The sequence below is a fragment of the Cololabis saira genome, chromosome 13, assembly GCF_033807715.1.
Source record: "Cololabis saira isolate AMF1-May2022 chromosome 13, fColSai1.1, whole genome shotgun sequence".
Lineage (NCBI taxonomy): Eukaryota > Metazoa > Chordata > Actinopteri > Beloniformes > Belonidae > Cololabis > Cololabis saira.
In genome coordinates this window covers 44,173,667-44,201,383 of record NC_084599.1, presented here as the reverse complement: position 1 = coordinate 44,201,383, position 27,717 = coordinate 44,173,667, and the positions used below count along the sequence as shown (strand labels likewise).

The 27,717-nt window shown below is 40.7% G+C and overlaps 1 protein-coding gene across 1 annotated transcript; it reads left to right on the top strand.

The window, feature by feature from the left end:
• The first annotated feature begins 1,537 nt into the window (after positions 1–1,537).
• trmt1l (tRNA methyltransferase 1-like) lies at positions 1,538–27,717 on the top strand. Its single transcript, XM_061737314.1, has 16 exons — positions 1,538–1,622; positions 4,975–5,289; positions 6,658–6,735; positions 8,031–8,144; positions 10,677–10,741; positions 14,679–14,835; positions 14,918–15,038; positions 15,166–15,245; positions 15,580–15,817; positions 18,446–18,658; positions 19,789–19,979; positions 22,849–22,915; positions 23,194–23,357; positions 25,345–25,410; positions 26,027–26,153; positions 27,337–27,717. Exons 1-16 carry the CDS (start codon positions 1,544–1,546, stop codon positions 27,518–27,520), a joined length of 2,259 nt encoding a protein of 752 aa, XP_061593298.1. The 5' UTR covers positions 1,538–1,543; the 3' UTR covers positions 27,521–27,717.

Sequence of the window (27,717 nt, the reverse complement as noted above, 5' to 3'; positions counted from 1 at the left end):
GGAGTGAAACTGTGGAACAGCCTGAACTTGGAGCTAAAACAAAGTCAAAACATGTCACCATTTAAAAAAAGATATAAGGAAACATTGTATTCGAAATACAGATGTGAATAAACATGTAGATATGTACATTTATTAATATATGTAGATATATAGACGTATATTATGGATATACAGTGCCCAGCATAAATGAGTACACCCCCTTTGAAAAGTAACATTTTATACAATATCTCATTGAAAACAAACAACATTTCCAAGATGTGCACAGGTTACGTTTAATACAGCATCTGTTGAACTTTTGACTTAAAACAAAGGTTAATAATATAACTCAGATGCCATATTTTCCTTTTTTAGTCAAATTAGTGTGGTGCAAAAATGAGTACACCCCACAAGAAAAACTACTAAATTTAGTACATTTAGTACTTTGTATGGCCTCCATTATTTTTAATGACAGCTTCAAGTCTCATGGGCATGGAATGCACAAGTTGGCGACATTTGGCAACATCAATCTTTTTCCATTCTTCTACAATGCCCTCTTTCAGAGATTGGATGTTGGATGGAGAGTGATGCTCAACCTGTCTCTTTAGAATTCCCCAAAGATGTTCAATTGGGTTCAGATCAGGTGACATACTTGGCCACGGAATCACTCTCACCATGTTCCTTTTCAGAAAGCCAGCAGTGGCTTTAGATGTGTGCTTAGGATCATTGTCGTGTTGGAAAAGGGCACGACGACCAAGGGCAAGAAGTGATGGAAGCATCTTAGTTTTCAGTATAGAGCAGTACATTTCTGAATTCATGATGCCATCAATGAAATGCAGCTCCCCAACACCAGCAGCACTCATGCAGCCCCACATAAGGACACTACCCCCTCCATGTTTCACTGTGGGCACCATGCACTTTTCTTTGTATTCCTCACCCTTGCGACGCCAGACAGTGTTGAAGCCATCGGTTCCAAAAAGTCTAGAGTTTGCCAGGGCACATGCCGACAAAGGTGAGCGCTACTGGGACTCTATACTGTGGAGTGATGAGACCAAAATCAATCTTTTTGGAACCGATGGCTTCAACACTGTCTGGCGTCGCAAGGGTGAGGAATACAAAGAAAAGTGCATGGTCGCAATTTATGAGAATAAAGTCGTAATATTATATATATATATATATATATATATATATATATATATATATATATATATATATATATATATATATATATATATTTGTATTCTGTTTTTTTTTACTTTTTTGTACACTTTTTGCATGTTCGAAATAAAATCATCAAATCAAACTTTTTCACTGCAACACTGAGACACTATCAACCACTTCTAGGTCTCTTTATTATTAGCGTTCATTCAATATTAGAAAACGTTTTTCTCAAGCGAATTCTGCAACGTGTCGGTCCGATTCTGTCCGTCCGAGGAGACAATAAGCCAAACCAGTAAAATATGAAATAAAAACGATGCACTTCGCTTTTGTGAGGATTAAAAGTTACGTTTAAAGCGCGGATCTTACGTCGAGTGCGTAAACGCGACGCAGGCCGAGCGCTTCCTGGATGCTGTCGCAGCTTGAAATGGCGGAGCTCAAAGAGGAGGACGCCGCTCGGCTTCACCGGGAGGACGTCGATAACAAACGTGAGTTTACGGCTCCAGCGGCTCGTTCGGGCGCTGGTTTCGCGGTGGAGGAGGGGGGATTTAAATTACCTTTCAGCTTTGGTCGGCGGTGCACAGCGAATTCACGGAGAATTGAGGTTTTTTAAGTGCGGAACTGAACGAGGGCCTCAGCGCGGAGCTCCGCCGTAGGACCTAAACAGTCGATAATATCAGCAATGGTGGCGGAGCGGGATCAATGGCGGGGGTTCTGGGGCTCGAACCGGACTGGGGAGACCGGGGCAGCCCTCCCCGGGGTGGGGGTATCGCTCAGCCCGGTGTCGTCCGGGTCCTGGAACCCGGTAACCCGGTAACCCCGACACGGCCTCAGCGCGGAGCTGCACGCCAGGAGCGTCCGCGGGTCCGCACACGCTCAATGTTTAAACAGCTGAAACATAAGGCAAGTTATATATATACCACAATTCTACACAAGGTAATGCAAAGTGCTTTACATCAACAAGACGCAATTAAACAGTCAATAACAAATAAATGAAATGAAATGATAGGAAAAGAGGTAAAATAATAGAAAGCACTAGTTGTTAGAAAGTAAGGGCAGTAGATCCAGACCGGGGTTGAATTGGTTTGATATTGGATATTAGACATTAACACCCATAAAACTTGTGATACATAACACTGATTTTGGTCAAACCACTTGTGATGTGTTCATGGTCATCTAGACCAAATATCACAAGAGAGTAATTATTATAAAATCATATTATGGGCTGATTTAATGTGGTTTTAGAGAGTAATTATTATAAAATCATATTATGGGCTGATTTAATGTGGTTTTAGAGAGTAATTATTATAAAATCATATTATGGGCTGATTTAATGTGGTTTTATGAATTCAACACCGATAAAACTTGTGATACATAACACTGATTTTGGTCATATTGCTTGTGATGTGTTCATGGTCATCTAGACTATATATCACAAAACAGTAATTATTATAAAATGATATTATGGGCTGATTTAATGTGGTTTAATGAATTCAAGTGGTTTGAAAACAATCTGTGTTATGTATCACAAGTTTTATGGGTGTTGAATTCATTAAACCACATTAAATCAGCCCATAATATGATTTTATAATAATTACTCTCTTGTGATACATAGTCTAGATGACCATGAACGCATCACAAGCAATATGACCAAAATCAGTGGTATGTATCTAGGGGTGTAACGATACACTAATCTCACGATACGGTACGATACTGAGGTCACGATAACGATACGATATTATAGCAGTATTTTTTTAACAACCTTGAATGAGGATCATGTGACTGGAAAAAATTGTCTTTTATTTGAAAGACAGAAAATACAAAACAATGCTGTACGTTCTCCCTATTGTTACCGTTTGTAAAGCTTTATAACTGTTTAAGTTTTAAAGAGAAAGCCAGGCCAACCATTTTCCACAAACTGAACTAAAAGTAAATGTCAGGTTTGCATTATGATCTTCAGTTTCATACAAGTACAAATATTTAGCCACAAACTGAATAGTTTCTCTCATGTATGATTTAACTTGATTTAACTCGGATGTGCGTTACTAGTCAACACAATAGATTAATATTAATATTCCAATATCGCGATACAGTTTGTCACCTCCACGACACGTATCGTGACGTTTTTGTATCACGAAATTTTGTGGCACGATATATTGTTACACCTCTATATGTATCACAAGTTTTATGGGTGTTGAAATCATTAAACCACATTAAATCAGCCCATAATATGATTTTATAATAATTACTCTCTAAAACCACATTAAATCAGCCCATATATATGATTTTTAAATCAGCCCATATATATGATTTTTTTATATGATTTTTTAATAATTACTCTCTTGTGATATATAGTCTAGATGACCATGAACGCATCACAAGCAATATGACCAAAATCAGTGGTATGTATCACAAGTTAAATGGATGTCTTTGAATATCCAATATCAAACCAATCAAACCGCGGTAGATCCAGCAGGTTCATCTCATTCTTACAATGGAGAGAATTACATTTCTATTTATTACTTTGTAATCCTGTATTTGACCCGGTCTTTGTACGTTTTAACCGTATAGAAACGTAATTCTTGTCAGTTGTGTGAAATAAGACCTGGAAACAGGGATTGTGAAGTAGAATTGTCAAATTGGTTTAATTCACCGTTCAAATAGTTACAGATTACTTTGTAATCCTGTATTTGACCCGGTCTTTGTACGTTTTTAACTGTATAGAAACATAATTCTTACCATTGTAAGAATGAGATGAACCTGCTGGATCTACTGCCCTTACTGACTAACAACTAGTGCTTTTATTATTTTACCTCTTTTCTTATCATTTTACTTAATTTTATTTGTTATTTATGTTTTAATTGTGTCTTGCCGCTTTTAATGTTGATGTAAAGCACTTTGAATGACCTTGTGTTGAATTGTGCTGTATAAATAAACTTGCCTTGGCTTCTCTACGGTCAAAACGTACAAAGACCGGGTCAAATACAGGATTACAAAAGTAATCTGTAACAATTCATACGGTGAATTAAACCAATTTGACAATTCTATGCCACAATCCCTGCATTCAGGGCTTATCCATAACTTTGTGCAATTTTCAAAAAGTATTTAATTTAAGAGTACGCTTAAATAACAAATAAAATCATAAGAAAAGAGGTAAAATAATAAGAAGCACAAGTTGTTAAAAAGTAAGGGCAGTAGATCCAGCAGGTAAGTATTTAATTTAAGAGTACGCTTTTTCCTTGGAGTTTCCATGGAAATAGTAATTCTGAATTGAGGTTTCCATGGAAACACGTTTGATGGTCTTTCTCCAATTCCTCTCCAGGTCTGGGGGTTGGGAAGGTTCTGATTGGATAGGGGGGGGACCGGAAGTTAAACTACCGGAAGAAAAACAAACTTAGCTGCTACAACTTTGAAAAGATCACAATTCTGATGTTTCCTGTTTCCATCTGTTCTTTTAATGATTTCTATTTCTTAAATAAATGTTCTCTGCTCTTGACCAGCGTTTACTGCTGCTGCATCTGGAAACTTTGTTAGGAAAACCAGCCCAGTGGAATATAAGATCATGGAGACAGACGGGGAGGGAACGAGCAGAAAGAAAGACTAAATTAATTTAAAGAGGAATGAGTGAATACATGATCTGGAATTATTCTATTCAGATTTAAAATCGGAATAAACCAGACACTTACTTCGGAATTACATTAAATTTGGAATGGCCATTTTCATTCAGAATTAGGTGTTTACGTGGTAATTATTACTCATTTTAAATCGGATTTCATTTGAATTCTGAATTAAACGCCTGAAAGGCGGCGTGAGTCTCAAACTTGTCATTTGTGTGTGAAGGTGATGGAGACGAGGATGAAGGTGCAGCGGCCGTTCAGCCCGCGGAGAAGACGGACGCCGCGGTCGCCGCCGGCAACGCCAGCAACGCTAGCAACGCTAGCAACGCCGGCAACGCTAGCAACGCTGGCAACGCCGGCAACGCCGGCAACGCCAGCAACGCCAGCAACGCCAGCGTTGCTGGCAACGCCAGCAACGCTGGCAACGCTAGCAACGCCGGCAACGCTAGCAACGCCGGCAACGCTAGCAACGCCGGCAACGCTAGCAACGCCGGCAACGCTAGCAACGCCGTCGACACCAAACCTCCGGCTGCTACAGGTAAATCACAGACACGAGTGTTTGACGGGGCAAAGCGTCTCACTGTCTAACACACACGGTTCCTACGGGGCTGGAAATCCTGGAAAGTGCTTGAATTTCAATGTTGGGTTTTCAAGGCCTGAAAAAGTGCTTGAATTTTAGTTTAAGTGCTTGAAATTATAAATCTGTGTCTTTCACAAAGTTGGGATCAGACTGTATAGTTTAGTTTTTACAAGGAGAAATAAAATCAGTAAGATGAAACATAACTAGATGTTTACAGCACGATACAATGGACATAATTGTGATAAAAAGCGGAAAAAATAATTATGAGTATATTGGGGCTCGGCAACCCGCGGCTTTAGAGCTGCATGCGGCTCTGGAGCTGCCCTAGTGGCTCCTGGAGCTTTTCAAAAATGTTTGACTTTTTTTTTTTCTTCTTTTTTTCCTTTTTCTTCTTTTTTTCCTTTTTTTTCTCTTTTTTTCTTCCTTTTTTCTTTCCTTTTTAACCTAGACGTTTCGACTTTTTTCTCAACATTTTTACTTTTTTCTCAAAATTTAGACTTTTTTCTCAAATTTTTTTCTCAACATTTCAACTTTTTTCACGAAATTTCAACTTTTCTCGAAATTTTGACTTTTTTCTCGACATTTTGACTTTTTTTCTCGACATTTTGACTTTTTCCTCAACATCTCGACTTTTTTCTCAACATTTTGGACTTTTTTCTTGAAGTTTCGACTTTTTCCTCAAACTGCATAATGAAAAAAAATCTCCCCCCAATTCTAACTAATATAGAAACATGCAGCATGTGTTGTCTTCATTCTAAGGCTTATACAAGACTTGCGTCTCCAGACATATTTGTTTTTTGTGTTTTTGGTCCAATATGGATCTAAAACGTTTTGTTTTTTTTTCTTGTTTTTTTCCTTTTTTTTCTCTTTTTTCTTGCTTTTTTCTTTCCTTTTTAATCTGGGCGTTTCGACTTTTTTCTCAACATTTTGACTTTTTTCTCAACTTTTTTTTCTCAACATTTCAACTTTTTTCACGAAATTTCAACTTTTTTCTCGAAATTTTGACTTTTTTCTCGACATTTCGACTTTTCTTTCCGAAGTGCATAATGAAAAAACGAATCTTCCCCCAGTTATAACTAATATAGAAACATGCAGCATGTGTTGCCTTCATTCTAATTCTGATACAAGACTTTTCATTTTTTGCGTCTCCAGACATATTAGTTTTTTGTGTTTTTGGTCCAATATGGCTCTAAAACATTTCTGGTTGCAGACCCCTGGTAAATATATTCCTGTAGATATTTTACCCCAGCGATAAGGTGCTTGAAGATTTGGAAAATGACCCTTGAAAGTGCTTGAAAGTGCTTGAATTTGACCTTAAATGTGCAGGAACCCTGCACTCAGAGAAACACGTGTCCATCCAGACGGAGCTGACGGGGCTGGAGACGCTGGTGGACCTGGACGGAGGTGAGTCCTGGAATCAAATACTTACCTAACAACTGGTGCTTTTTATTATTTTACCTCTTTTCTCATCATTTTATTTCATTTTATTTGTTATATAAGCGTACTCTTAAATTAAATTCTTTTTGAAAACCGCGCAAAGTTCTGGATCAGCCCTGGATGCAGGAATTGTGACGTAGAATTGTCAAATTGGTTTAATATTCAAGGACTACAGATGGAAATTAGCTTGTGGCTAACTCTGGTGCAGCCATCTTTTTAATGTACCTGCACATTGTCCTTTAAATAAATAAATAAATAAATAATTCAACGTACGAATTGTTACAAATTACTTTTGTAATCCTGTATTTGACCCGGTCTTTGTACGTTTTGACCGTATAGAAACGTAATTCTTGCCATTGTAAGAATGAGATGAACCTGCTGGATCTACTGCCCTTACTGACTAATAACTGGTGCTTTTTATTATTTTACCTCTTTTCTTATCATTTTATTTCATTTTATTTGTTATTTATTAGGGCCCGAGCACCTACAGTGCGAAGCGTATATTGTATCTGTAGGAGTTCTCGTTTTTATTTTTCCGACTAAAATGAGGGTCTTTTTTCCCCCTAAACGTGCCCCAAAAGTCACCAAATTTTGCACCAATCCAGGCCTGGTGATAAATGTGATATTTAATGGTTTGCATTAATGGGCGTGGCCTAATGGCTCACCAGCGCCCCCTAGAAAACTTTGTGCCTCAAGCCCCACAATACGGTTTGACGTACATGCAGGAAAATCACTACACACCTGTATCATGTCACAACTTAAAGAAAAGTCTCTTGACGCCATGGCCGAAGCCCAACAGGAAGTCGGCCATTTTGAATTAATCGTGTCATTTTGTCGCAATTTATGCCATTTCTTCGACAGTTAATGCGGCCCGAACCGTAACGTGCACCCAGGTGTGTTATACATCAAAATGTGCGTCTCCATCGTGCGACGACACGCATTACTTTTCTCTTTCAAAAGTGTTACCGTGGCGATGCTAGACGCCAAAAAGTGCGCCCCCCCTTTATCTGATTGGTCGATATCTGATAGTTCCTATTTGATAAAGAGAGTCGTGGGTGGTTTCAACCACTAAATGTCCAGGCCTGAAGAATCTACATGAAGTCATACAAGCTTCCACTGCAGCCTGAACCTGCACAAGGGTGGAGGAACGTTCATCACTGCTTGTAGCTTTAATGTTTTAATTGTGTCTTGCCACTTTTAATGTTGATGAAAAGCACTTTGAATGACCTTGTGTTGATATATAAATAATCTTGTGTCCCCAGCGGGGCGGAAGTCGTGCCCTCTGTGTCCCGAGGAGAAGTTCAAGGCCTGTTACAGCCACAAGCTGCGGCGCCACCTGCAGAACCTGCACTGGAAGGTCTACGTGGAGTTTGAAGGTAGGACCAGTGCCGTCGTATCGGGGGGAAAGGTGGTGACAATTATAAGGGCCCACACATGGCCCTCCCAGTAACCTATGAAAAAATGATTATGCATACATAATACACAATATATACTCATACTAATGAATCCAAATTCAAACAGAGCCACCAGTCACACAATATTCTCTCATTTAAATCACTTTGATATTTCCCTTTGCCCCTTCCCTTCTTAAAAATGGTTTGGTCCAACGAGCTCTGTCCGAGTGAGCAGCGCGCTGCGCTAACGTGAGACACAGCTGGACTAGATGTGCAGTAGCTAGATGGTGGAAAGCTATCACGCCGCCCAAAAAGCACAAATCCGGGCACCAGAAAAGGTTAGAAAAGGAGGCCCGAAATAAGAGCAGCAGAGCAGGGGCCAGGACATAAAACCTAGTTTATGTGTTTGCATGCTCAGTTGAAAAGACGAAAAGAAAACAAATGCGAGCACGTTAAACCTGATTTATGGTTCCGCGTTAAATCGACGGCGTAGGGTACGCGGAGACGCGCACCGTACGTTCGCGTCCCCGCGTATCCTACCCTGTAAGCTCTGCGTTGGTGCAATGCGCAACCATAAACCAGCCAGTGTCCGTCACTGATCCGCGTACAGCAGTTTGCTGCAGCAGCAAGACGCTGCTCTCTGCTGCTCCGGTAACACAAAGTAACCATGGATATTCTGAAGTGGTTCAAGCACAACCACGCCAGCAAGTTTACAGTATATTTATGGTTATATTTATTTTTGTTATTTATTTTTCTATGTTTTATTTTCTGTTGCTAGATTGTCTGATCTTGTCATCATTTGAAATACACTTTAAATATTCTTGTTTTGCTAGTATCATTCCACATGCAGTGGATTGTATTATGACGCATTCAAGCCTAATCAGTCATTTAAAAAAACATTTTTTTTAGCCTACCGGTAATCAGTAATTATGAGCATCAAACGAACGTCCGTTATGTTATCATGATGTGTTCAATGTTGTCTTGTAAAGATGTGTTAGAAAAAAAGTTTTGTTAGATTTGTTGGGGGCCCACGGCGATATTCTTTAAGGGGGCCCCGAATTCCTAGTAACTGCCCTGGGTAGGACCCCCGTCCTGGATTCTCCTGGTCCTGGACCTGGTCCTGGACCTGGTCCTGGTCCTGGACCTGGACCAGGTCCAGATACATTTCCTGACATTTAGGCCGCGTTCAGACTGCAGGTAAATCTGATTCATATCTGATTCCTTCTCATATCCGATTTTCAGGGCTGACTGTCCAAACTGTTTTTAGCAAGTGTCCAAATCGGATCTGGCTCTGTTCAGACTGGGCCACATCACTGACTGATCTGACGGGTTGCCGTAGCAACGAGTCGGAGCGGAGGCGTCACCCAGCGCGTGTATTGTGTGAAGTCATGTATTTCTTTTATATATATAAAAAATCCCAAAATATCTGTACCGTTTCTGATTGGGTCGGCACTGCGCATCATTTTTAGACATAAAAATTAACGCATACCGCAAAAGTTGTGTGATCGGCGGAGGAACCCGACGTCCCAGCAAAATGAGAAACAGAGAAAGGTGTTCAGAACAAAACCAGCAGCAAACTAACAAACCAACCAACAAAGCTCAGAGTTAACAAAACCAACCAGCAATTAATAACTGGCAGCCCCGCTCTTTAACCTCCTCCTGATGAGCTGACGGGCTGCAGGTTCAGGCTCTCAGCGCGACTGAAGGCTGATTTATGGTTCTGCGTTACACCAACGCAGACCTACGGCGTAGGGTACGCGGCGACCCGCACCTACGTGGAAATGCGGTCTTTTTTCTGCTATTAAAACATGATTTGTAATGTGAATTTGCAACACTTAAACTACAAATAATAGTTTTTGACGTGACATCAGAGATTGTACATGCTCTCTGTGAAAGGATGAGTAGCTCCACAACTGGAAATGGGCGGGTGGTTTGGAGCGTCTGGGACAGTCATATCCGATCTGAGTGTTTGGATGTTCAGACTGAGACGCATCTGCTCAAATGAGATATGGATCGGATATGAAACTACCTCCTGAGGTGGTTTGATCTGGTTTGCAAAGATCGGATCTCATGCGGTTTGGGACTGTTCAGACTTCAAAAGATTCATCCAGTTTCAATCTGGATGGGCTAAAAATCGGATATTTGCCTGCAGTCTGAACGCGGCCTAAAAAAGCTTCTGTGTTCCTTTTTCTAGCTGTGGGATGTCTGTATTTAGAAAAATATGTGTAAAATTAAAAAACGATTTAAATTGTTTTGGTAGTTATTAGCTATTTATTTAGTTAGTATGGACTTGTAACACCCATATTATTAAAGATTGGTTTATATGGGTTGTTTTGATACATAGCAAATAAAAATACATCCAGAAATGTAAAAGTATGTCTCATTTCCCCCGAAAGAACCTCCAGAACTTCAGCTCTGCTGCAAATGTGACCTGATCTGAGCTGACGATGATGAGCTGCTGACCTCTGACCTCTGACCTCTGACCTCTGACCTCTGACCTCTGTCTGTTCTCAGGACACAGGATGTGCATCTGCCACCTGCCCTGCAGAAACCTGAAGCCGAGCCTCAACGGAGACCAGGTGACGTTTCAAACCCAAACCCTCTGCAGGTCGGGCTGCCGAGGCCGCAGCATCGACCCGGAGGCCTCGAGGCCTCGGGACTACAGTAGCTTTCATCAACAACAATTATCACTAAATATCATCGTCAACAAACCTTTTATCACCTGAGGAAAATGAGATGAGACGGAAATGCTGGTCATGTGACGATAAGGATAATTAAATATAGAATGCAATATCGTAGAGGAATAAAAACCAAACTGAAATGGTCCTGGACAATTCTGACTAAAATTAGACTAAAATGCTCAGACTTTTAGTCCCTACATAGACGTGGAAAAGAAAACTCAATGTATTTATTTATTTATTTGACAGGGACAATGCAGTCAAACATTGATACGAGCTTGTAGAGTTTATAGCTGGTGCAAATTCTCTTCCACATCATTGCAATACAATATAAAATTCATATCCATCAATTAAAAAGAACATACAATTCGATAATGCAATATTGCATTTAAATGATCTAAAACCTTCCCTCACTCACTCTCCCACACAAACATACACACTTTTTACAGATGAGGACAGTTTGGATTTTTTTTTTACGCAGGCTTTATTTTGGTGATGAACATGTTAAACTGAGATGGATTTAGTCCCAGAGTTCCCAGCTCTGATAGGAGAAGCTGACTGTCCCAAAGTCGTCCTGATGAACAGGATTTAGTAATTGTGGTTTGAGGAGGTTCTGGTGACTCTGGTGCTTTTTTGTCTCTCAACAAATCCACAAGTTGTTTATACACTTAAAAATGAATTTAAGAAAACATAAATCACCAAAGCATTCAAAGCTTAGTAAGTTATATGTTTTTGTGGATGTGGCAGTGGTGGTACCTACGGAAGAGTATCAGGGCCATCCAGGAGAAAATATATTTGAGAGTGGAAGGCTTTTTTTTATTGTGCACTTTGAGAAAAAAGTCGAAATGTCGAGAAAAAAGTTGGGTAACACTTTACAATAAGGGTCCCTTAATTAACGTTAGTTAATGCATTATTAAGCATTAATTAACAGTTTAATAATAGTTAAATAACCATTATTATGTATTACTTAACATTAATTAGCATATTAGTTAATGCATTAATAAACAGTTAGTTAATGCATTATTAAGCATTAATTAACAGTGTAATAATAGTTAAATAACCATTATTATGTATTACTTAACATTAATTAGCATATTAGTTAATGCATTAATAAACAGTTAATTATTGCCTACTGCTCAGAGTTAATTAATACATTAGTAAGCATTAATAAACGTTACATGATGTAATTATTTATCCTTATGTATGCATTACTTAGTATTAAGTAATACATTAGTTAATACATAAGTAAAACGTTAATAATGTCCCTAGTAATCATTTACTAATGCATTAATAATGTGTTACCTAAGGCAGGGGTTCTTAACCTTTCTGACCTTGGGGCCCAATTTTTTCAGTACAGAGTGGCCCGAGGCCCATTAAATATAAACACTGTATAGCAGCGAAGGTCCAGAACATCATAATAAATATATATATATATATATATATATATATATATATATATATATATATATATATATATTCAAGTAGCCTCATAGTTGTATCAACATCTGCATCTGACTGTTATATTAAAAAAGTACATATTTGCCCATTAACATGTGTAACTTCAATTACACATTTTTTTCTCTTAAAAATAAAATAAATAAATAAGATTTTATTTTATTTTTCAAATGCTATCTTATTTTATTTCTTTACCAGCAGTTTGAATTTCCCCTTTTCTTTGTTAATTGTCTCAACACATTTTTATAATAAATTAATATAAACACATCTTAGCAATTTAAAAGTTTTGCAGTTTTTCTTTCTTCCCCTTAATCTTATGCCCTCACTTTCTGTCGTTCAGTGAGAGAACTGAGCTCTAACTTCTCCTGTCAGGACTTTAAATCTGGGCTGGATGGTGTCAGGTTCTCATGCACATGAGAAGGTGCTCATTGATGAGCCTGGAACGATATTTAGTTTTAATTATGTTCATTGTGGAGAAAGCTGCTTCACAGCTGTATCTGGACCCAAACATGTTTAAGATGGTCAGCTTATTTTCTGTGACTTCAGTTCAGACTTGAGTGGATATGTTTGATGAAAAACTTTGTGTTTTGTTTCAGTGGCGTTTTACTTTCGCACTTTGAACGCCACGGTCTCTGAACGTATGAGACACTGGTTTTGTCCCAGTGGGAAGACTGAACAGGATGAATTTGTCCATTCCGGGTTGAACTTCCCTTTCCACCTGTTAGGTTTCTCATCTCTGTAAGAGTCAAGCTAATTACTTACTAAGTAACTTACTAAGTTTTATTTACATTAATAAGTTGTCAGGACTGCGCGTGTCGGATTTCATCCGAGCCTGATCAGCTGCGACGGCCGGGCAGAACCCGCAGCTCTCTGGCCGCTGCAGCAGAGTCACTTTCCGATGCTTTTGCGAGCCCAAACAACAGTCCAGTCCAGCAGACACATCTACATGTACAATCCTTCAGCAGTAACGATGGAGCCCACCGCCCGAGCGGCACCGACCTCCCCGGCTGCGCGGACGAGTCAGGATAAATGATCACGCCGCGGCGCTCGCTCTGGGCGCAGACCCAAGTAATCGATCCCTGATCCTGGCGGATCTAAACCTACTCTGTGCAAAATGAAGGATTTTCTCTATAAATACACACCATTTATCTTACTATTACACCTAGAGCTAGCTGAGGGTCTTCTCCTCATTTGGTCGGGAGTTGCTATGCAGTCCCGCGGCCCCCGCGGCCCACACGTACAAAACTGAATTTTTTTCGCGGCCCACTAGATGGCGCTCGCGGCCCAAGTGTGGGCCGCGGCCCTATGGTTAAGAATCATCGACCTAAGGGATAAATGTGTTACACTTTACAATAAGGGTCCAGAATAGTATTTACTAATGCTTAATTATGGTTAAGTAATGCTTATGAGGCAGTTAAGCATTAATAATGTGTTACCTAAGGGATAAATGTGTTACACTTTACAATAAGGGTCCAGCAAGCCTTTACTAATGGTTAAGTAATGGTTATGAGCCACTCCTATACATTTATTAAGGTTTATGTCAGGTTACCGTTCATAAGGTCAGGTAAGCTACCTGATAACATACACAGCACCATTAGGAAATGATTACTTAAGACTCTAAATAGTTGTTTAATAATGCCCATCCAGTAAACATGTACACCATTAGCGAATGATTAGTAGATGTATTAGGTAGCTGTTACTTAATGCATATTCACTCCAAATAAACACCATTAGTAAATGATTACTAGGGACATTATTAACGTTTTACCTATGTATTAAGTAATGTATTACTTAATACTAAGTAATGCATACATAAGGATTAATAATTACATCATGTAACGTTTATTAATGCTTACTAATGTATTAATTAACTCTGAGCAGTAGGCATTAATTAACTGTTTATTAATGCATTAACTAATATGCTAATTAATGTTAAGTAATACATAATAATGGTTATTTAACTATTATTACACTGTTAATTAATGCTTAATAATGCATTAATTAACTGTTTATTAATGCATTAACTAATATGCTAATTAATGTTAAGTAATACATAATAATGGTTATTTAACTATTATTAAACTGTTAATTAATGCTTAATAATGCATTAACTAACGTTAATTAAGGGACCCTTATTGTAAAGTGTTACCAAAAGTTGAAATGTCGAGATTAATGTTGAAATACAATTTCAAGAATAACGTCGAAATTTTGCCTTTTTTCTCGACGTTTCAACTTTTTTCTCGAAGTGCACAATGAAAAAAAAATCTTCCTCCTCCAATATTATTTTTATTTTTCTCCTGCCTGGCCCTGATACTGGTCTGTCCCTGACCTTGTCCTTGACCTTGTCCCTGACCTTGACCTTGACCTTGTCCTCTCCCCCCAGGCGTCCGGCAGACACGTGGCCCACTACCACTGCGTGGTCTGCTCCGTCACCATCGCCCGTAAGACGGACATGGTGAGCCACCTGAAGCGCCACGTGAACAAGGGAGAGACGGAGGCGAGCTACAGCGCCGGCTCGGACGCGCCGTACGAGGAGCCCGGTAAGACTGGCGGCGTGGGCGGCGCTGGGACCCGGTCCGCCGGTCCCGGTCCCGGTCTCACCCGTGTGTCCCGTGTCTGCAGCTCCGTCAGGCCGGACCTGTGAGATCATGAAGGAGCTGGGGACCAACGTGCAGCTGCTGCCCAACCACAACACGCCGCAGAAGAGCGACACCTTCTTCAACCGCAAGATGAAGACCAACAGGTGAGACCAACAGGTGGGAGGCGGCCCTGCCTGGCCCCGCCCCCGGGCTGTGAGGCCCCGCCCCCGGGCCTCTGGCCCCGCCCCCTCCAGGTGGACTCAGCAGGTGTGTTTTGTGTTTCTGCTCCAGGCAGCTGGTGTTCTGCTCACTGGCGGTTCTGGCCGAGGAGAGGAGTCCGGTGGAATGTCTGGACGCCTTCGGAGCCACAGGTGAGCTAAGGTCCCTGGTCTCAAGCCACGTTTCCACAGAGGCGGGTATTCACAAAAACAGATATTTCCCCCTCTACGTTTATAAAAACACCATCATTTCCAGGAACCTGCATAAATATCTGTTAAGGTGCTATGAGCAGCCAAACCTACAGGGGGCAGTGTAACGAGAAGATAAAGTCATGCTAGCCAATCAGAATCCTGGAAAAAAACATCAACAAATGACACGAGTAACTTCCAGTTAACCGGGTCCAGCTGGTTTACGGTGTAACCAGGTCGGACTGGTTTACGGTGTAACCGGGTCGTGTTTTCCCTCCCCCCCCCCACCCGCCCTCAGGCATCATGGGCCTCCAGTGGGCCAAACACCTGGGCGGAGCCGTCAACGTGACCATCACCGACATCAACGACACGTGTGTGAAGATGATCAAGGAGAACTGTGAGCTGAACCACATCCTGGTGGACGGGGGTTCCCGGGGGCCCCGGGGGCCCGACGGAGACACGGCCCCCGTCGCCGCCGTGGAGGTCGCCAAGATGGACGCCAACGTCATCATGCACCTGCGGCCCTTCGACTACATGTAAGAGCTGGACGCACGGAGGACACCGTCCCTCCTGTGGTCACGTGATCAAACATCATGTGATCAAACATCACGTGATCAAACATCACGTGATCAAACATCACGTGATCAAACATCACGTGATCAAACATCACGTGATCAAACATCACGTGATCAAACATCACGTGATCAAACATCACGTGATCAAACATCACGTGATCAAACATCACGTGATCAAACATCACGTGATCAAACATCACGTGATCAAACATCACGTGATCAAACATCACGTGATCAAACATCACGTGATCAAACATCACGTGATCAAACATCACGTGATCAAACATCACGTGATCAAACATCACGTGATCAAACATCACGTGATCAAACATCACGTGATCAAACATCACGTGATCAAACATCACGTGATCAAACATCACGTGATCAAACATCACGTGATCAAACATCATGCAGGCCGTTCTAACAGTTCTATCCAGGGGCCGGATTCACCAAAATGTTCTTAAGAACGATCTTAAAAAATTTGTTAAAATCTAAAATTAAGAAGTTCTTAAGTGCAATTCCTCAATATTTTCATAAGAACTGTCATTTCTTACGAATTTCTTATTTTTCCTACTTAAGAACTTCTTCAAATTGCATTGCACGTGCCAACAAACAACAAATTTACAGGTAGTTTGCGTCTTAACCGTCAGTCACTCACTAAACATGGAGAAGGAGAAAAAGAGATGCATGAACTTTTCAAGGTTATGGTGGATGAGATTAATGTGTTGAAAAAAAATACTATTGGGGAAAATGAATAATAATTAACTACCACGCTAACTAACATGCTAACAAACAGTTAACAGGCTCTTTGTGTAATTAATTACAAAGTATATCCTCAAACTATGACCTACTAGTCTAAACTCGTCTAAAATGTGTTGGAAAAGGTGAAATTAGAGGCTTATTATTATTATTATTATTATTATTATTATTATTATTATTATTATTATTATTACCTTTTCACAGAATACATTTTAAGACAGGTCAAGGTTGTCTTAAAGTTAAGAAAAAAGTCAAGAACAAATTTGAGAACTTTTATTTCAAGAATACCATTTATTCTTAAGTTTTTTCTTAAGAAGAAACTTAAGAAGAAAGTTGAGAAAATATTAAGAACTTTTTTGGAGAATATGACTTCTTCTCTTTTTTCTTCTTAAGATTGAACTTAAGAAAAAAATGACACTTAAGAAGATTTTTTTTCTTAAAAAAGTGTTGTGAACCCGGCTCGGTCTGGACTTTAACTGGTTCTACGTTCGGACTCTGACCAGGTTCAGGTCTGGACTTTGTCCAGGTCCTGGGGCCTCATTTATAAATCTTGCGTACCACAAAACAGGGCTTGAAAGATGAGATGCCACCAGGTTGGGATTTAAAAAGAAAAAAACTAACGGGAAAATGTGTGTATCTCTACGCCAACACTGACCCTCCCGTAGGAACTTAAGACATGGGGAACTGGCGATGCAGGCGGTGAGGTGGTGAAATGAAGCCAGATTCATGTCATACTCTTAATGTCATCACATATCAGACTTATAGATCCATATACACCCAAGCCGGTGTTCTGCCGAGTTGTCCTACCTCGGCAGAACATACTACCGTACCATCCCTGTTTCTTTTATCTCAGTTTCTTTTTTTTCCAAAGTCTTTTTCATGCAAATAGACGATTTAACAGCAGGAAGTCAGAATGGGCTTCACATAGATCTATGTGTACGACGCTTCGGCGGAAGAAAAAACCCGTCAGATCACGTTTCCACATATATAAATGTTGATGTCTATGTGGAAGCGTGATCTGATGGGGGATTTTCATCTGTCAAATCATCCTACCTGCATTTGCATTTTCCGCCGAAGCATCGTACACATACAGTAGATCTATGTGGAAGCACATCCTGACTTCCTGCTGTTAAATCGTCTATTTGCATGAAAAAGCCTTTGAAAAAAAAAAGAAACAGGGATCATACAGTAGTATGTTCTGCCGAGGTAGGACACCTCGGCAAAACACCGGCTCGACACGTCTCATTCATCCTGATGCAGCAGAAACAGACTGCAGGAGCCGCTGCGCTTGCTCAGCAGGCTCATTCATATGCAAATACAGTCATGAACTACTTTGCATTGACCATTTATGGTATGAAGTGGGCGTGTAGAGGGCGGGGTATGAGGCGAATTCACCTTCAACCTTCCAGCTGGACTGTGATTTATAAAGAGAACATTGCGTGCACACGGTTTTATAAATCAAGATTTTTTTGTGCGCACGTGAACTTTTAGTGTGGATCCTTCACACTCTTTTATAAATGAGGCCCCTGGACTTTAACTGGGTCTACGTTCGGACTCTGACCAGGTTCAGGTCCAGACTCGGAGCAGGTCGCGACTCGGTCCAGGTCCAGACTTTTACCAGGTCTGGTCACCGCTTGTCAGTGATGATGTCATTAAAGAGGCGGGCCGGAGTTGACCTTCAAACCTTTAGGCAAACTTGTAATCTCACCAACCGATCAACGGTGGTGATCGACTGATCAACGGTGGTGATCGGCTGATCAACGGTGGTGATCAGCTGATTTCCTGTCGTCATCTTTATCCCTTGTTTCCTACCAACCTCCCGACCTGCAGCCACCTGGATCCCTTCGGCACGGCCGTCAACTACCTGGACGCCGCCTTCAGGAACGTGCGGAACCTGGGCATCATCTCGGTGACGTCCACGGACACGAGCTCGCTGTACGCCAAGTCCCCCAACGTCACGCTGCGCCACTACGGCTGCAGCATCGTGAGGACGGAGTACTACAAGGAGCTGGCGGCGCGCATGGTGGTGGCGTCCGTGGCCAGGTAGGTGTCGCCGCTCCGGCGGGATTTGTATTTATTTTATTACTTTGTTTTAGTATGTTTGCACAAGTTAAAGATGCACTGGGGTTGTATGATGGTTGTTTTGTTTTTTTTTTACAAATAATCAGCATCTGAATTGCACTGGCAGACGAGGTCAGGTTGAGTGGATGTTCCTCATCCATTTTTGGGCATGTCTTTGCACAATTTTAAGACAACTGCCAAAGAACATTTTTGTTCTTGACCTTTTTAATCTTTATCGTAGATCAGAAAGTGTTTGCTGTTGGGTGGAAAACTTGTATGTCTAAAACCATTCCTTTTATTATTGTAAATATTGGTGAAAATACTTTCTTTTTTTATCTGTTCTTTTTTTTTTTAACTAAAACTGGACTAAAACTTTTTTGAGTTTTCGTCAACTAAAACTAGACTAAAACTATCACATATAGAAATTACTAAAATGTGACTAAAACTAATAAGCATTTGCGTCCAAAAGACTAACGCTGCGTCTGAAATGCCAAACTAAAAAGTATATACTCAAAAAGTATACTTAAGTTCAGCACACTTGTGAGTAAATATCAGTATGCATTAATTGGGACGTTCTACTCAGAGACACACGGCACTTCCTGCCGTTGGGAGGGGGAGTTGTTACCATGGTAACAACTCCTGTCACAGCAGCAGTAGCAGCTGTTACCATGGTAACAACTCCTGTCACAGCAGCAGTAGCAGTTGTTACCATGGTAACAACTCCTGTCACAGCAGCAGTAGCAGTTGTTACCATGGTAACAACTCGCTCCACTCTTTCCCGTTTATCCCGGCCCAAACAAGATGAAATTATATAATATTAATATATACGAATATTGTAATATTAATATTATATAATAATATTATTCTACTTAATATTATACTTATGACATATCCGTATCACTTAGCAACCAAACACTGCTGCATTGCATTGTGGGAAGTTTCTGCTCAGCTAGTGTCCATCAATCCTATTGAGTACGTACTAATGCTTTGGATGCACTAAAAAATCTAACATACTGTTTTTGCTACTCATTAAGTATGGAATTTCGGACGCAGTTTAAGACTAAATGTAAAATGCTGCCAGAAACACGGCTGTAACCAGACTGTCTCTGCAGGGCGGCGGCGCGCTGCAACAAGGGCATCGAGGTCCTGCTGGCCGTGGCCCTGGAGCACTTCGTCCTGGTGGTGGTCCGGGTTCTCCGGGGGCCGTCGCAGGCCGACGAGTCGGCCAAGAAGCTGAGGAAGCTGGTGCACTGTCAGTGGTGCGAGGACCGGGTCTTCCTCCGGCTGGGGAACATGGCCGACGGTGAGAGGATCAACAACTACACACTCTACACACACTGAGCTGCAAACAACTACACACTCAACACACTCACCACACGCTGAGATGATGACAACTACACAACTCAACACACGTTCTCATATATATATATATATATATATATATATATATATATATATATATATATATATAAAAATACATATATTAGGGCATGTTGTCGCATGTTGTCCATAGTTAACTCTTTTAGTTCATATTAATCGCACATTTATTCACACGTTTTTTGCTGTTCTTAATTACCTTAATGTATTTATTTTATGTTTTTAAAAAAAAATTGCCGGCGTTAAGAAGACGTTAAGTTAACACGTTAACTTTGACAGCCCTAATATATATATATATATATATATATATACACACATATTTTATTATATACACACAGAGTAAACGTTATGACAATAGGAAGGGTAAAAAACATACATCAACAAAACCAATAAATATATATAAAACCGGTAAATAATGAGATGATACACAACAAGGGATAAGTCTAGATACAAATCTTACACCTCATTAAACCACTTATCGTGAATCACAATAGTTTTATCACTTTTTGCAGAATCTGTATATCTTACAGATTGTATATATGATTTAAATTTGCATGAAAAACTAATAAAACAACAACATTTGGCAGCTCTACTTTTGTTTAAATGAAATTTACCAAACAAATCAATAAGTCTGAGATTAATTCAATCCGGCTGTTTTTATGAATAAAGCAAAAGATGATAGATTCACCATTAAAGTTCACTTTATATTTGGTTTGCACGAAACATATTATTCTAGTCTGGACCAGAACATGTGATATAAAACACGTGTTAATGATTCTGATTAATTTTTACTAAAATAACACATCTAAGAATTTAGATAGATGTACGTTTGTCAAATATATATTATGCGATTCTTTGATTTTAATGTGAACACAGAATTTAAATGGTAAGTAAAGTAAAGTAACCAAAGCACTTTACCATAAAATACATCCAACAAGCTGTTCCTTTGGGGGTAATCATTCTCCTCTCGTGAACAGTATTAGGAATATGTTTATTAACACATTTAGAGTCTCACATCGATTCCATTTATCATTAATAAAGGATCTATTCTGAAGAATTCTTGAAAATGTAGATGTTTTTTCTTTTTATAAGTTGGTCTAGACCAGTGGGAATAACGACTCTCACAGATCTGAATCCTCTGTTTGTTACGGGAAAAGGTTTGATATGAAGGAATATTTGACAGGACATTATTATTGCACCAGTAAACTGTAAACAGCAGTGTTCGATCTGCTGCCCCCGTGTGGCCAGAGGCGGCGCTGCAGCGTGGAGGGTTAAACTGGCTGTGTTTAGTTTTGTTGAAGTGAGAATGCAGAATCCCAGAATGCATCAGGGCTGCTGAAACTCTTACCTGTTTTTTTCCTTGCATCTCATCTGTTTTATTTTTTCTCACTTATGTGTTTGTCTTTAATTCTGCTTTTAAACTTAATTTTGAGTGCACTTTTGAATGTTTTTACACACTTTGAACTAGGGGTGTAACGATACACTAATCTCACCATACGGTACGATACTTAGGTCACGATAACGATACGATACAATATTATAGCAGTATTTTTTTAACAACCTTGAATGAGGAACATATGACTGGAAAAAATGGTCTTTTATTTGAAAGACACAAAATACAAAACAATACTGTGCGTTTGCCCTATTGTTACAGTTTGTAATGCTTTATAACTGTTTAAGTTTTAAAGAGAAAGCCAGGCCAACCATTTTCCACAAACTGAACTAAAAGTAAATGTCAGGTTTGCATTATGATCTTCAGTTTCATACAATAAAAATATTTAGACACAAACTGAATAGTTTCTCATGTATGATTTAACTTTTTTCTTTTCCAGAAATTTAACAACTAAAATTAAATAAATAAATGTAAATAAATACATTTTTACATCATAAAACAGATTGATTCATGCTCACCTTATAAGTGTAAGAGGAGATTTATTTTAGTTAAGAATGTTATTTCATTATTTTATAAATATATTCTTTATATTGTGATGTAAATCAGGGACTATAATGACACTAGTCAGTTTATCTGTAGTGATTAGTCTGTTTTAGATTGGGCGGAGTGATACGCCACAGTACGGCACTAGGTGCTGTGTTGATGTTCTAAAATCCTACACTGTTGAGGGACATTAAAGTACACTGGAACTCAGCAGAAGTTTCCCCGTGTTTATCCTACTCACCACCCCAAAAAGGTTTAATTTAATAAGGTAAGGCTTAACTCTACACCAGCCTTACATCAGTAAAAGTTCAGACCTCAAAACGGTACTAGTTTCTTCTGAGCGGAGGAAGATTTTGGTCCGCGGGTCGAGGCGCGGTCGTTGCTAGTAAACACAATAGATTAATATTAATAACCCAATATCGCGATACAGGTTGTCACCTCCACGACACGTATCGTGACGTTTTTGTATCGCGAAATTTCGTGGCACGATATATTGTTACACCCCTACTTTGAACTATCTTGAACATGAAATGTACAAACAAACATTAGATCTGATTCCATCCTGCGTATCTGGGCGTTAACTCTGGACTAATTAACTCAGGACTAATTAACTCAGGACTAATTAACTCAGGACTAATTAACTCAGGACTAATTAACTCAGGACTAATTAACTCAGGACTAATTAACTCAGGACTAATTAACTCAGGACTAATTAACTCAGGACTAATTAACTCAGGACTAATTAACTCTGGACTAATTAACTCAGGACTAATTAACTCTGGACTAATTAACTCAGGACTAATTAACTCAGGACTAATTAACTCAGGTTTAATTAACTCTGACTGATTACCTGTTGCAGACACGCTGCCGTGTGGTTGCCAGGGAAGTTTACCGGGAAAGACGACGGTGCAGCTGGGACCTCTGTGGTAAAGACACACACACACACACACATATATATATATATATATATATATATATATATATATATATATATATATCACATACACATATATAAACACACACTGGATCCAGCTGAAGAGGCGTATCAGAAGAAGTTGGTTCAGATGTGAAGAAGGTGGAAAATAGCTCCACTTTTATCATCCATCCATCCATCCATCCAAGTTCTGGTTGGGGCAGCAGTCGGTGTGGAGCCCCAGCATGAACTCAGCGTTGTCCGTGTGTGTGTGTGTGTGTGTTTGTGCAGGTCCGGTCCGTTGTTCAACACGGGCTTCCTGAGGAGGATGCTGTCGGCCGCCGTCAAGCACAGCATGGACGACATCCAGCCGCTCGTCAAGACGCTGGTCTGCGAGTCCGAGTGCACCACGCTCAAGTCCCTGGTCCGGGGGTCGTCGGCCCTCACCAACCAGGGTAAAGCCTGAATTAAGGTTCTGCGCTACACCAACGCAGAGCCTGCGCCGTCACCGTGACGCCGTCACCGTGACGCCGTCACCGTGACGCCGTCACCGTGACGCCGTCGTGAACCTTCGGACTTCTCCGTCACTCCATTTCTCCGCGGTGCAGTACCCCCCGCGGCCGCTAGTTAGCGATCTTTTCCTGAATGGTTTATCCAACTTTTTCCGGTCACAGTGAATCAAAGAGATAAGGACAACTATTGTGCAAAAAAACCAAAACAAAAAAGGTCACACACACACGAAGAAAAAAGCGCTGAAAGTTCACGACTGCTTCAAACCGGAAACCGGATATGCGTTGCTACCAAGGGAACCAATCACAGCCCTCTCGTCTGAGTGTGGTCTGCGTCGCCTCCACGCGTAGTTACAATTTTCGGGAGGTACAGGTCAGCGAAGGCGTCAGTGACGGCGTCAGTGACGGCGTGTGGTCTGCGTGGACGCGTACCACACGCCGTAGGCACGGCATCGTTTTGACGCAGAACCAGAACTCGAGCTTAAGCCGCTCCACTAGCACCTCTCCGCTAGCACCGCTCGGCTAGCACCGCTAGCGCCGCTCCACCAGCACTTCCAGGACCAACTGGAACCAGGACCTGGTTCTGGGCCGGTTCTACTCCGGAACATCCCAGGAACTGCTGTACACTTCCTTATGAGTTATCAGTTAGATCTAGGATTGTATCTAGGATGTTTTATCTCCCGATAATTTGAGTTTGAGTTTCTGCAGATCCACATTTTTCCCGATCCGATCAATTTTTTTGGCTCCCGATACAGTTACGATACTTTTTCCCGATCAGATACATTTTGGCAATGAATTAAAAAAGAAAAAAAAAAGAGGACTAAAACTAAAACATGAAATTGTAAACTAAAACACAAAGTGCAGAATAGTGAAATAACAAAAATAAATACATTTAACTTCAAACTCACAAACACAAGAAAATTAAAATACTTTTTGTCTTAACCTTAGTGCAACATTCTGAATGAATGAATGAATGAATGAATAGCAGCAGCTTAATGAACATGAACAGCTTTAACAATTCAAACATGTAAACCATGTCAGTTTCACTTACATCGTCACACCGGTCAGAAGTGACGTTAAATGCAACGATATATAAAATGATTTAATATATATTAAAAACATTAATAACTAAGTTTGTCCCGATACTTTTTTGGCCGATACTGATGTTTTGAAAATGCCGTGATCGACCCTATCGATCGGGACAAAACTAGTTAGATCTGAATTCATAACGTTCCAAATGAAACTAATTCAAGTGAATTAATGTATTCCTCCTCTGCGGTGGCTGAAGAGCGGTGATCCTGGATGTTTTTATATCTGCAACCATTGAGGTAGCAACAGTAACTAGGGGGGCGGAGCTTAGCGATGGGCCAGTTCTTTGAATTACTGAAGTAAAGAGCTGGTCTAGCTAGTCAGGATAGGCCGGGATCCATAAACTCCTCCGGACTAGGACTGGGGTGTAAAAGGGCTTTGTACGATAAAAAGCAACATTTGCAGTACGACGTTTGTACGATTAAACACAATGTTAACTCTGCAGTACAACGTTTGTACGATAAATCGTGATGCTTGCTCTGCAGTACGCAGTACGTTTGTTTTATCGTACAAATATCGCACTGCAGAGCAAACATCGATAAAACAAGATGTCTGGTCTGCAGTACGACCTTTTGTACGATAATATACGATGTTTGCTCTGCAGTTCGACGTTTTTACGATAAAACGCGATTTTTGCTTTGCATTACGACATTTGTACGTTAAAACAGGATGTTTGCTCTGCAGTTCGATGTTTATACGATAAAATGCGATGTTTGCTCCACAGTACGATGTCCGTACGATTAAACGCAATGTTTACTCTGCAGTAAAATATTTGTACAATAAAACACGATGTTAATTCTGCAGTACGACATTTATACGATGAACCGTTCTGTTTCCTCTGCAGTGGAGTGTGGAGTCGTCATTAAGACCCTGCAGAGTGGAGAGGAGGCAGCGCCTGCAGATCAGTCCGGTAAGTACATGAAAGTATTAAAGTACCTGAAAGTTCCTGAAAGTTCCTGAAAGTACCTGAAAGTACATGAAAGTACATGAAAGTACCTGAAAGTACATGAAAGTACATGAAAGTACTTTTCTCAGACATGCATCCGTTTCCACACTCACTTCAGACGGGTCTGAACCCACAGAAGTTTCAAACCTGAAACATTTGAGGGAAAGTGACCGACTGACTCTTTATTGAAATTCAGATTCAAAATACTTTATTAATCCCCGGAGAGGAAATAAATCATCTCTGATAAATTCACTTTATCACTCAGATGTAAGTTTGTACGTCCTGCAGAGGGCAGTGTTTGTCTATTCTGAGAGACATCTTAATGTAATAAACATTTTATTTTGAAATCTCGTGCTTCCATCAACAACTTTCCCTCAGATAACTGCAGGGTTTCACGGTTTCCTGTCAGCAGATTCAGACTTTCTAGTGTTTTGCAGCTGATTCTAGAGTTTTCAGTCAAACTCTGGTCCAGTTTTCCGTCCGGATGTAATTGTAATTGTAACTGTAATTGTAATTGTAATTGTAATTGTAATTGTAATTGTAACTGTAATTGTAATTGTAACGGTGGATGTTCCTGCAGGAAAGAGGAAGAGCGGGGAGGAATGTGGGAACGTGGTGAAGAAGCTGAAGGCCGACGCGTCTCTGGAGCACCCGCCCTTCTACTACAGCATCCACCGCCACAGCATCCGGGGGATGAACATGCCCAAGTGAGTGATGGTCGCCGTGGAGACGGACCCGAGCGCCCGAGGCTGAAATACGATCACACCCCGTCCCAGATAACACACAACACTCAAACACGATCACCGTCCCAGATAACACACAACACTGATGAACAGGAAAGGAGAATATTTTCTTACTTTTACACCGAACGCTTGGAATTATGGGACAGAAAATCCTTATTTTATTCCAACTCCACTCGTAAAATAAGGCGAGACAAGGTTATTCGTAAAGCACGATTCAGTTTTACATCTACATAACTTATAAAAAGGCAATAAAATCATTCTATAAAACCTAAAAATAATCATTAATATAGAGAAATCATCCTTCTTTTCAATGTTTTTTTTAAAAAAGGTTAAGGTTCTACTTGATTTCAAATCCCTCTCTTCAGAGCCGTCTGGGAGATTTGCCCTGTGCGAAATGGCTGGGAGGGGGCCCTCGCAAAAGTTTTGGGTTTTTCGAAAAACCAAAAAATTTGTGGGTTTTTCGGGTCGGATCGGGTGTCTATGCGCAATTTTAACTCTCCAATTATCAAAATACTGGATACCTTCCCCTGCCTCATCATCATCTCTTGCCTCGACGCGGGGCCCCACGGCTGCTTGAGACCCGGGCGGATCGGTGATTTTTGTAACAAATTTATCAAATGAGCCTTTCAGAGAGGCATTAAACTCTTCCATTTTCTTTAGTTTTTTTCTTTTTTCATCCCCTGATGGAAATTTCCTGAATCTGTCTCGTTCTCTCGACATTGTGTGACAGTTTGTTCCAACTCCACCGTCTGGATCAGAGCAGCTTGTGTCTGCGCTTGGTCTGATCAGTTGTATTGAACAACAGACACATTTATTTATTGATATGCACAGACTAGTACACATTCAGGTCTGTAATGGAACGTGACTGTTGATATTTATAAGGGAAAGAAGGAAGAATGAAATTTTTTATTTATTTTTTTTTTAATTTTCAAAAACGGCCCATAGCGCGAGGCCCCGTGCGGTCGCATGGTTCGCACACCCCTTGCGGCGGCCCTGCCTCTCCTATTCCATCCATCACCGCTGCCGCTGCAGCATCTCAGTTTGGTTCTGGTTGTTGATTTCCTGTATCTCTGTCCCCTCTGAGGTTGGATTGGCTTTGTCTTAAATGAAACATGTTTAATGTGTAATGTGGGTTTGTTGTTCCCAGGCTGAACAAGTTCCTGCAGTACGTGACGGAGGCCGGGTTCAGGGTGAGCCGGACACACTTCGACCCGACGGGCGTCCGGACCGACGCCACGCTGCAGCAGTTCAAGTCCGTCCTGGGGAAGTACAGCGTTCCCACGGCAACCGCCGCCACGCAGACCACGGTAGAGAAGACCACGGAGAAGTGACCCGGCGGAGGAGACGGAGTGACCCGGTGGAGAGGACAGAGAAGTGACTCGGTTCCAGAAAGCACACGGACCGGCCCCCGGATCGGCCCCGGACCGGCACCGGTTCCTCCAAAGCAGCTATTTATTCCTCTGTAAATCAGTGTTATTCACGTCGGCTTCTCCATCTTTGTTTGAACCTTTTTGTCTAATAAAAAACC